At 34.4% G+C, this 12,244-nt stretch overlaps 1 protein-coding gene across 3 annotated transcripts in view; it reads right to left on the bottom strand.

The window, feature by feature from the left end:
* Window positions 1–2,625: 2,625 nt before the first annotated feature.
* The window catches only part of KLHL13 (kelch like family member 13), a gene marked incomplete at its 5' end in the record, with an annotated part of 119,668 nt that continues 110,049 nt past the window's right edge, over window positions 2,626–12,244 (bottom strand). For 2 of the 3 annotated variants that reach the window (XM_081081137.1, XM_081081138.1), the window contains 2 exons: window positions 2,626–4,210; window positions 6,382–6,495. In XM_081081137.1, coding sequence (XP_080937263.1) covers window positions 3,723–4,210; window positions 6,382–6,495 — 602 coding nt within the window. In that variant the 3' untranslated portion in view covers window positions 2,626–3,722. The remainder of the gene's footprint in view (window positions 4,211–6,381; window positions 6,496–12,244) is intronic. The other variant, XM_081081139.1, reaches the window with a different exon arrangement.

Genomic DNA, 12,244 nt, shown 5'->3' on the forward strand with positions numbered 1-12,244 from the left:
AGAACATATGGTCCACAAAGATTAAAATATTTACTGTTGTTTTACAGAAAAAGTTTGCCAACCCCTGTTGTAATGTTTCTTGTTTGTTTGTTTTGATAGAGTTATGGCCTTTATACTCATTTGTTAAATCAATGCTTTTTTTTATCTTATTCACATTGCCAAATAAGACATGCAAGGTGAAAAAGCATTTGACTATTATTTGGTAAGACATCATTAGTGAAGACAGAAATAAACACTAAATTTAAGTAGAAAATAAAATAGCCACCCAGAGATCTGAATTATATCACTTAGATTCACTGATGAAATAAATATTTTAAAAGCCTGGTATCATTATTACTTAATCTTGCAGATATCCAATTTGACCACATTAATATTTTAATATTTTATACTGACATTTAGTAGTTAAACTTCACTTAATACATGAGTTAGAAAATCTTATTCTAAATATCACATTGATATAGTTTGTATCAGAGATTAATGCATTGATGTATATATACTGTGTACAAAATTATACTGATTTAAAATTATAATTGTGTAAAAATAATGTACTCATTTACCAACAATTATCCTGATGTGGGGAAGATAAATGACAGTTTTTCTTCAGTTTTTTTTTTCCAATTTTCCTATATTTTGCATTTTATAATTACCAAGAGTTTCCAAATTCTGCACTATTTGACCAATTTAAAACAAAATACCCTTAATCCTTGGGAACTTGCTTCACATTTACTTTCCTCCCCACACACTGAAAGAGCCATCTGACGTGGGAAGGACTAAATCTGAGGTTTAGTGGCTTGAAAATGAAAAAAACAAAAGGAAAGGCACAAGAGCCAAGAATAAAATTAGAGGCAGAACCAACTTTCCAAGAAAGCCTGCTTACTCTTCTTGGGGGGTGGGGGTGGGCACATGAAGGCCCTTAATATGGACAAAATGTCACGTGGTTGAACAAATTAAATAAAATACTACTTAATTGCCCAGTGGAGCACTCTCTCAGGGTCCAAAGTGAGGGAATTATTTTAGTAACTTCCAAAAAACATTACGTAGTTATATATTTTTAAAAGCCCCTAAAGCAATATTAGGAAATAGTTTCATGTCATAATTTCACTTTTCAGGGAAAAACCTGATTGTCAGATGAAATTTTTTATAATTCTAAAAATAGGCAAAGTAGATTTTTTTCTTTATGTTTCCCACCCTACCAACCTCAACCAAGGAGGAAAATTATGAACCTTTTGGGGCTTAATATATCTATAATTCATTTTTCAAATATATCAAGAACTTAAGAAAGGCAAATGTGAGAAATGCTTGTAAAGCCAAGCAATGACTGGCAGACATTTTTCATAAAGAAAAATAGTTTAATTCACTGTGAAGGAAAATGCCTAACAATTTACCATCTGTTGGGATTGCCTAATAATAGCACTTGTGTGACATTAATTGCTATTCTAAATAACATATGGCATGGAGCAGAAAAGGTAAGCTGTCAAAGAGAATTGTGTATGCTCTGTTATTCCCTGTGGCAAACTGCTAACAGATCACCCACCCAATTTCCTCTTCTTTCTGGGCACACAGTTATCGGATATTTTTCTGTCCCTTTTGTGTTTACATGTGCCACAGACTGACTTCTGGCCAGTGGGATATGGGTAGAAGTGATGCATGCCTCTTTCAAGCCTGACCCCTACAGCTCTCACACCTGCAATGCTCTACTTTTCTTCTGCTGACTGAATGGAGAGGATGCTGAGGAACCAAGAGCCGGAAGAGGCCACAAGATGGAAAGAACCACTGTTGCTTGGAGGAGAGCCGCCTGACCAAGAACACCCACCCTGGACTGTGGCGGGACCGTCATTCTGTCCTAAAACTCTCTTTTTTAGGCAGAGGTTAACTATGTGCAAATGGATAAATCTGCTCTGCCTGTAAGCAGAGAACTGAAGTCACTAGACCAGGTGCTCTCAGTTCAGAATTATCTTGCCAAAGGAGATCTTTCAAAATCATACCAGGCTTCTCCCAACATTCAAAAGTAACACTGATGGGAAAATTGTTTTTTCTTCATTATGTTTAATTCAAGACAGAGGTAGTGAGATATGCACTGATAATTACCCACTGGTGAAGAAATCTGGCAACACTCCAGTTGTTTTGCTATGGATTGAAAAGTTTGGTTCAGATTCAATCTGGTCATTTTCAGATAAAGTAGAAAAGATCATGCACATGGCCCTAACATAAGTCTCAAACGATCTTTTACAAAAACATTTTTCATTTGTCATCCTAGCTCAAGAACAAATATCTTACGTTGTTTTACACAATCCCTTCTCATTAAGCAAGATGGATCTTTTTGAAGATCCGGGAAACTGACTTTATAATTTAGACATATCTGGCATTATTCCTGTGGGAATGAAGAAGAGCCAATTAGCATCTGCCATGAACCAATTCCTCAAAGACAATCAGCAATGAGTTTTGACCAATGAGGTTAGATCTGGTCAAATCATTTTTTTTCCCTTGAATGAGTCATTAATATGAATTAATCCAAGCTGTTCAGTGCTCTGAGTTCTGCTCATTTGAATCTTGCTATGGCAAAATGTGGGAGTATTTAATAAAAGGAAGTCAAATCAGACAACAATGAGATTCTTCAGACCAAAATGACATTAAATGTTTTTTTATTGAACAAAAAGATAAAACATGGAAGTTGAATTCACTGAGCAAAAGCAGCTTGCCAGGTGAAGCTGCTTTACTTTGTGCTAAATAACCTTATGAACTGAGAGTATACAGAATACATACAATATGGAAGTTACCTCAACAGCAAAGGAGAAGGTGTAATTTACAGTTTTGGAAGGTAAAACTGGGTCAAGTGACAGATTTTTTTTTTGCTCAAAATTTCCAGCCCTCATCCACTTAATTCAGCATGACTCTACATATGTGCATTCAGTATGTACATACTGAATTCCCATCTTAATGGAAGCTTCTTTCTTAAACAAATTTATTTTTTTTTTACATTTATTTGACGTGCCATTCAATTTCTAAAGTTTCGCATTTGATATTTCTATGTGTGTGGATGTATTTATACACACTTTAAAAACTCCCAACCCTTGTTTATAATTAGAGGGGCATGCTGCATTTTAAAAATTAATATTGGTGAATGTCAGTTACTCTTTCTCCTGTGCGTCTAAGGAACATTATATATTCTCAATGCACCCACACAGACAGGTGGGTTGACAGATACGTCAAAAATGCTTTATGAAAAGAGGGAGGTAGCTCATGCGAGTTGGCAACCTTTGTCTATTGTTTCTGTTGGAGCAGGCTGCCTCCCTTTGACACTCAAGATGAAAGGAAAACTTTTTACTTGAAGCCTAGTTAGCACAGTTGTATATTTACTACAATCCACCTTCAATGTGATTTATTGGGCTTTCTAATGTAAGATGACAAATACCTCATACCCAGTACACAGCATCAAAAAAGCACTGAAGAAACATTTTAAAGACAATAACTTTTTTTTCTTTTTGTATGTTAAACATCAGCTTCTATGGGGTACATTTCCAGAATGGTTTTTGTTACCACTTTATAAACACTCTAAGCCAAACAAACAGCACAAATAACATCAATGTTGTCTTTTTTCCAATATCTGCATCAATTACTGGAGGCTAATCCTAACATACACTATTTAAGAGGGGGCAGCAAAAGAAGAGAATCATGACACATTGCAAAGATAGGACTACAGCATCTTAGTTGTAGGGGTGATCTTAAGGTGCAGAAAGAGGGGACTCTCTAGAAGGTGATGGTGTGGTTTCTTCAGGTGGAAAAACTGTGAGTGTGCAAGCTCGGATGCCACCAAGGGACTCTGGGAGATCAAAAACCTTATGCCATTCATCTTTATCTGGATCATATTTCTGCACTATCTCTACCATACAACGATTATTCCAGGAATATCCACCAACCACATAGATTTTATTTTCAAAGACAGCGACCCCAACATCACTCTGCCCTCTTAACATGGCAGCAATTGGGGTCCACTGGTCAAGGATAGGTGAGTAGTATTCACAGCTTAGGACATCATCATAATCACTTGTTCCTCTGAAGTGATTGCCACCAATGACATAGAGCCTTTCTCCAACTGTACACATGCAATGCAGACCTCTGACGGTGGTCATTGGCGCCTTCTGAATCCATTTGTCAGTATCAGGGTCAAAGCACATGAGCTCCTTTTGGAAAGTGTCATGAGTAATTCCTCCTACATAATGGAAACAATAGACATGAGGTAAACAACTATAAACATTCAAAAGTAAATAAAAGGCTCTCTGTCATAGATAATTAACTTCTAGCCTCAGTTATGACATTTTATAGCTTATGAATAGTATTCTTATAAATGTCTGTCCTCTCTATATACTTTCCCTGGATTAAAAAGAAAATAATATTTTCATCTTCTTAAAGAACAAAAATATAGTTTATATTATTGCAATGACTTTGTAAAATAGAGACCCATGGGATTTAAGAGGCTTTACTGAATGAAAAAAAAAGTTGTCCCTTTTAGAGTTGGGTCTGCAGTATATTCCAACTACAAAGCATTATTCACTCCTAATGCTTTTAGGCACCCTCTGGGGGCAGAGCACAGGGCTGGGACATTTAAATTCTAGGTGCCCATTTCCTCACTTGCTAAATAAAAATATGTACGCTAATTATTTCATTAGGGCTGTGACTATGACTACAAATTGAAATAAATCAAAATGCTTTGGAAAAGTTGAAAGTGTTGTGCAAATGTACAAGCTTATAAGAATGTTCAGAATTATTTGTTTCTGTAGAGTTGTTGGTAGGTGGGCTGAGGGTGGGTAATGACACGTTCTATCAGCATGGACATTTACAAAGTTAAAAAATTATTTTAATATATATGGAATTTTGTATGTGCAATAATTGGTTACTGATCAATTGAATTGATATCATCTACAAAGTGTATTCTTAGATCACAAGTAAATCAGTCTTTACAATAAAAAAATCACATTGTATGTTCTGAAGATTAGGGAGAGAAATAAACTAATTTTCAGCTATATCATATCAAAGCTCCACTATCTGGTGGTCAGATGGAAATCACTACTTTTTTCTTTTGTTTTTTTAAATTTATTTTTGGACTTTACAGAATTATCAGAAGGCAAAACAGTGTTCTTTGGTTTGAAAACTCAGCTATGGTTCCTATCTTACTCTTGATTATGAAGGCCATGTATGCAATATATGCTAGTTATGCCAAATCACCACTAGAACAATCCAGATGTCATTTTCCTCAGAGGATTTGGAGCTCTCATAATGGCATGGCATCTACACACAGACAATAGATAGGTGTTATAAATGATTTGATTAGTGGAGGGTATGATTTTCTGGATGACTCAATATAAGACATCCCAGAGTTACTCATAAATTTAACACCAAAAACCTGCCAATCTCACAATCCAGGTCTTTCCCTTATCCTTCTTGATTGCAGATTTCATAGAGCAATGTTCAGAGACTCAGAGCACAAACATCACCTGAACACCTTTGTTCTCATAATGTAACTGCTGGCCTGGCACTGGCAGGCCCTCAAAAGGAGGACACACTGTCTGAAGCAGTGATCAGCAAACTGTGGCTCGCGAGCCACATGTAGCTCTTTGGCCCCTTGAGTGTGGCTCTTCCACAAAATACCGACTTCTGCACATGGGCCACAAAGTTTCAATCGCACTGTATGTGTGCACCCGCACGTGGTATTTTGCGGAAGAGCCACACTCAAGGGGCCAAAGAGCCACATGTGGCTCACAGGCCCCAGTTTGCTGACCACTGGGAGGTAATCTGTGTCATAGCCAAATGATAAGAACCTGTCTAACAAAAGAAAATTTCAATACCAGAGGTGAACATTACATTAAAATAGTCTCTTTTCTAAATTCTACAGAAGAATGATTTAAATACCAACAGTTTGAGAATGAAATTTGTTATGGGGACACTGTAAGCGAACTGTAGCTGGTTCAGAATTTTTTATTAGAAAAATATATGTGTGTGTGTGGCCAAAATACATTTATCTTCTAAAATCAGCATAAGTTATATTTTTATTTTCCATTTCCTGGATTATTTTATTAAAATTATATAGAAATATAATGACAGTTAAAAGTTTATGTATTGCTCTAACCGGTTTGGCTCAGTGGATAGAGCGTCGGCCTGCAGACTGAAAAGTCCCAGGTTCGATTCCGGTCAAGGGCATGTACCTGGGTTGCGGGCAACATCCCCAGTAGGGAGTGTGCAGGAGGCAGCTGATCAATGTTTCTCTCTCATCGATGTTTCTAACTCTCTATCCCTCTCCCTTCCTCTCTGTAAAAAATCAATAAAATATATATTTTTTAAAAGTTTATGTATTGTATTAATAGGACTTGAATCATAAGTGCTTACCTGAAATATACATTACTCCTCCATACACAGTTCCAGCATGGCCATAGTGGGGCTCACTCATTTTGGCAACATAGGTCCATTCATTTGTTCTTGGATTATAACATTCTACTGTAGCTGTTGTTTTAAAAAAATGAAGAAAATAATTCATAATTTCAAATTTTACAGTTAATTATTTTTAGGTGGAAGAATAATAATATCCAATTAACTGAAACATATCTATTATAGGTATGAGATATTCTTTGGGGGTCTCATCTTAATTATTGATATTATATTAATAATTTGAACCATTACTACATGTTACATTAGACTAGATACTTAGTGTAATAATCTAACACATTTCTGTCACTGCAGAAATTACTAGGATTTCTTTTCTTGTATATTTGTAATTTGACATTTCTCCCAATTTAAAAAATGTGAGAAGAAAATAATCATAAGGGGAAAAAATTCAATTCTAGGCCCCCGTGTTTATATACCATATAGAAAAAAAAGGTTAATAGATATAAAGCAAAATTGTAAGTTGAGAATAAAAGTATGCACACTGCTTGGTATATGTTCTCGTGCTTATTGCTTTATTTCATATCCAGACTACGAAATGGACACTGACAATAATTTATCTACAACTATACATTAAAGCCAATAGTTTGTATATACCCAACACTGTTGCAGCCAATACTGCTCTTAACTTGAAAATGATTTGCAGCATAATATGAAGTTAAGATTTTTATTAGTGATACTTCCTCTCAGTAATAAATTTATAAATTTTAACAAAATATTTTAGAAAAGTGACCTCAACTTATGTAAATATCAATTTGTTATAAACTAAAAAATAGAACAATGACAATCCAGACAAATAGAAAATATGAGCCTTTTTTAAAAGCACAGAGTCTAGATTGACTTGAAAAGTTTATACAATTCATTGCAGATACTGCCAGTTGCTAACTCGATTTCTTATCTCCCTTAACCCTGCTTTCTTACTAACAGAACTATAACACTCTCAGGGAAGCACTGTGCCAAATTTAAAATAAAATTCAACTTGTGAGGTCCCCTTCAAGCTGGAGATGACCATATAATATAGTTCTAGACAATGAAATGGAAGCGGAAGTCTGAGTGGAGCTATTTGATCAAGCCACTGGAATAAGGTTTTGCTCCTCGCAGCCAAATGAAATTCTAACTGATGAATCATCCTTTGAACAAGGTTTCCTATTTAAGAAATAACATGGCAAAACTGGAGAGAAATTGAAAGAGAGTACTTTTCTACTCTATTCAATACTTTCATTTCTTCATCAAATTCACTATGTGAAGTACTTAATTCTCCTCTAACACCTTTTACTAATTTCCCTTTCACTTAGTTTAGATTTGAGTTTTCAGTCTTACTCCGAAGGCTTTTACAATTCTCATTCTGATCTATTCCCTTGTTACTTTTGTTCTCTGCTTCGGGCTTGAACCCTTAACAACTCTATTTCTTCTAAACCTTTCCATAAAGTAGCAAAATCTTTCCCCCAAATAAGATGGGGGGACTTTTTCACAATTAATAATGAGCTAAAACTGCCATATATTGCAGTTTTATTTGACTAATTCCAGTTACTGATGTCTTTAAATGTGCATTTCCATTTGCCTTTAGCATGATTTGCACCTACTTGACAAGCAAACTCCTACTGAATGGACATTATTATCTCCCTACACTTATAGAAAATCTAGTAGATTGATTGGTACTTGGCATCAGCAAAGTAATTAATGATAGAGTTTTAGCTGATAAAAAAGGAGTCTAATCGCACATCCTGTCAGTAAAAGGTTTTTAAAAATTTAAAAGACTTCCAGAGATTATCTTTCCCATCTGTTTGAGGTCAAAGACAGATTTTACTGTAGTTCTGTGTTTTTCTCAATGAAGAACTCTGCTTTGAACTTTGAAATTTCTAGAGTGTAACAGCCTTACCTTATGTCTAATTCAATCTGTTTTGATGCAGTTTCCACTAGTTTCCTCTTATTCCTTTTATAGTGAAGCTAGAAATTGAATGACTACTCACTCTTTATGATCATTAAATTTTACCTATGTAGAAAGATAATGCTATTTTTCTGTCAGTAAGTTAATTGCACTTTTTTCCTAATAGAGGATATAACAATCCATCTATACATATATAATCCATCTAAACATATGTATAATTTCTCATACAGAAGTCCCTAAGTATAAGATGGCTATTAACCACCAATAACATAATATATAACTGTTCATCATCTATAAATGTGTCTTCTAAATAATTGATCTCCTTTAGCTCTTCTCATCATGTAATTTCTAATTTCCTCATGCAGAATTGCTGTTGTTATTAGTAAAGTCAATAGCAGTTTAAGATAGAATATATTTAATTAAAAAGTATATATACATGCCCTTATTTCTGTTTTCCATATTTACAAGTTTAGTGCCACAAATTCAACAGGGTAGAAACAAGGAATGATGCAAGACAAGGAGTTGGAGCCACAAGCAGTGGTTCCATCATATGAGAGTTGGGACTGGTAATGAGGTAACTGGGAAAATCTAGAACAGGGTCAGGCAAACTACAGATAGGAAGTCAAATCCAGTATGCCATCTGCTGTTCTATGAGCCACAAGATAAAACCATGAAAGGTTTCTACATTTTTTAAAAGTTGGGAAAAATCAAAGGAAGAATATATGAAAATTTTATGCATTTCACATTCTTGTTTTTGTATATAAAAGCTTTATTAGAATACAGTCTCATCCATTTGTTTATAAATTGCTTATAGTTGCTTTTGCAATATAACAGCAGAGTTGATTAGTTGTGAAGAGTTCCTACAGCCTGCAAAGCTGAAAATATTTTTTTCGGGCCCTTTACAAAAGTTTGTTGACTCCTCTCATCTTCAGTAGTCTGGTAGCCTGGTATATAAATTAGAGGCCTTATCCAACTAAAGAATTACACTTAGGTTGGCTGTTTCACATATATTACCAGAAATCTTATTTTCTCAGGTGATTCCACTGGAGCCCAGAATTGGTCCCAAAAGGTGATGTTCTTGGAGATTGGGAAAGAGATTAGGCCTGAAGAAAACCATTTGGACAAAGATGGCTCCCATAGAGGGGGGGATGGGCTCTAGAATCCTAGAGTGCCAGCTAGTGATTTGTTGCTTAATGAAGAAAACCCTAAATCCATTAAGGGATATGGAGGCATTTGATAAATTTCAGCAAGATTATTATACATTTATTTGAAAAATCTAACTTGTTTTCTATTAAGTTATTTCATTATTTGAAAGCTTGACTTATTAATATTTAACTGAAGTGAAAGCTATCTGAGCTGTCATATTTCTCTTCAATATAGAAAACCTCAATAGAAGATCGATTGCATATATGACATAATTTTGAAAGATGCCAGAAATAACTGACTCCTTTTTCACTTAAGTGACAGTTATTCTTATGCTTTTCCTACTTTCCCATTGTACGTGATGTCAAAGTAAGGCAGTGTTTCTAAAGAGTTATCTTTCAGCAAAATGCCAGGCTCATACACACAATAGTGGTATCATTTTGATGTACTGGGGGCTTAATACCATGCACTCCATGAAAATACTTAAAAGGCCAAATGCATTAAAATTATCTAAAATGCTTTGCAAATGGTGTCACTTTTCTTTTCATAATCATTGCCTATATATAATTGATGTGCTGGTATTAATGAGCCTGTTAAATTGTTGATGTTTCTATCTCTCTCCCCCTCTCGCTTCCTCTCTGAAATCAATAAAAATATATTTAAAAAATAATTTCTTTAGAACCCAAATCTGCTATTATGCAAAAACAATGGGCCCAAGATAATTAGAGAGGGGAACTGACACATATACTTTTTTAAATTATGCAAAGAAAAACATTATTAACAGAATCCAGAACTTAATGATACTATTCTTTGGGGATGTGATCAGGGCAGGTTACATCAGACTTGGTTATATCAATAATAAAGAATGTGACAAGATAGGACAGTTCACTTCTTGCTCCCACTTGTGGTTAGCATAAGAGACACATTAAGGGAGTGGGATGGGTCCAGAAAAAAAAAATGAAGCTTCTTGCTTCTTTGTTTTATGTAATGGCTCCTTTGGCCTGAAAGTTCTCCTGGAATCAAGAATTTTACTTTGAGTGCACTTGATAAGTCAATCACATAATTTTTTAAAACAATGTCCAATATATTTTAACTTAAAATACTTAGTATAGACTGGATTTGCTGGGTAGGTTGATTTTAAGGGAAGCAATCATTTTCTACAAAAGTTTAGTTACCTATAGATTATAGGAGATGATTTTAAAGGGAAAGAATATCAAATAGTTGGCCTTTAAATGTTTCTTTTCACTTTCAAACTGAAACACAGATCATTTTTAATAAGATATAGCGGTGTTTTCTAAAAGACATGATCAAGGAAGCCAGACACTTGCCCAATGGGGTAGTCTGCTCCTTGTTCTCCACTAAGTATAACGTGGGAAGAGCTCAAACAGGGTGGGGAACAAGTCAGAAAAATAAAACCTCTAGCTTCTTGGTTGTATGTAATGACTCTTCTTAGCTTAAAGATTATAGATTCTCAGAAGAATAGGCCTCTAATTAATATGAGGAGCATATATTGAAAACTTAATAGCTTCACATTAACAGGGATGATAACATCAACAAGTAAGCACAGACTAAAAAATTGAGCTATTTCCTTTGAGAAAAACTATTTCAAAATGACCATTGACTGCCAGAGTTGATGACAAATAATTTGTGAACTCATAAAGATTATCTTAGACCCATGATTTTTCTAAGAAAGTGCCAAGTCACTGCTTGTATCTTGTGGATATTTCTAGATACCATAAGTTTAAAATAATATAATAACATGAAAATAATGTGTATGGGCTGACTGAGGCGACTAAAATGGAAATTCTAACCTCAGGGTACTAACATCTCAAATACTTTTAAAAGTCTAATTATTAAAATATATTGGGAAACCTGTGTGGTTCATTGTCATGGAACCTAGTCCAACAATCTAGAAAGTTTGGTCTTCGAAAAAAATATCTGTAACAACAAAGGAGGAAAAAAACTGGGTAGGAAAGATCAATACTATTAAGACTATGTCACTAACAAATAAGGACCTGATAAGCTGAAAAGTATAAGAGCTGAGAGCTGTTATTTTTGTCTCTGATAAATAGCTTACTCTCAAATCCATTAAACTACTTTTTATTTCTTAGACTACTGAAGAGAAATATTCTCATAATTACTCTTAATTTATCCCAAGCCAATATTTTAAACTTTCCTAGCATTCTGAACCTGGAATACTGGATAACTACAGGGACTCTGTAACAGAAAATAAAAAAGAGGGGTGGAGGGAAAAGCCAAACAATGATGGTCATGACAGAGATGAAAGGCATGATATAAAATGTGGTTTTTCTTACTTCCCTTTGAACACCAATCTTATTCCAATTTTATCTAAAATAACAGAAATATACCTTCTGCTTTTAATTTATATAGTCAAAGTACTGCTATGTTAACTGTACATATGACCAATTTTGGTTAGAAGAAAAAAAGAGTGACCATCAAAGTTTACCAGGTCAGTTTACAGTGAAGAAAACTGGTATTTCACCAAGAGAGAATTATTTTTAAAACTAATAGTCACAGATTATAATATTCACAGTAAATAAACATTGGATAATATTGAAATTTGCATATTTAATCTATAAAGAAAATTATCTTATTATGTGGCCTCTGATAGGTAACAGATTATGTAAAAGAAAAAAAAAACAATAAAAATCAGTGCTCTGTAAGGAAGAATTTTAACCTGTTTGGTAAAATAGTATGTGGGCTTTTAAAAATGAAAAATTAGAGAACATGCCAAACTTCTGTCCAAGATTCTATTAT

Source organism: Myotis nattereri, assembly GCF_964212035.1.
Source record: "Myotis nattereri genome assembly, chromosome: X".
NCBI classification, from domain to species: Eukaryota; Metazoa; Chordata; class Mammalia; order Chiroptera; family Vespertilionidae; genus Myotis; species Myotis nattereri.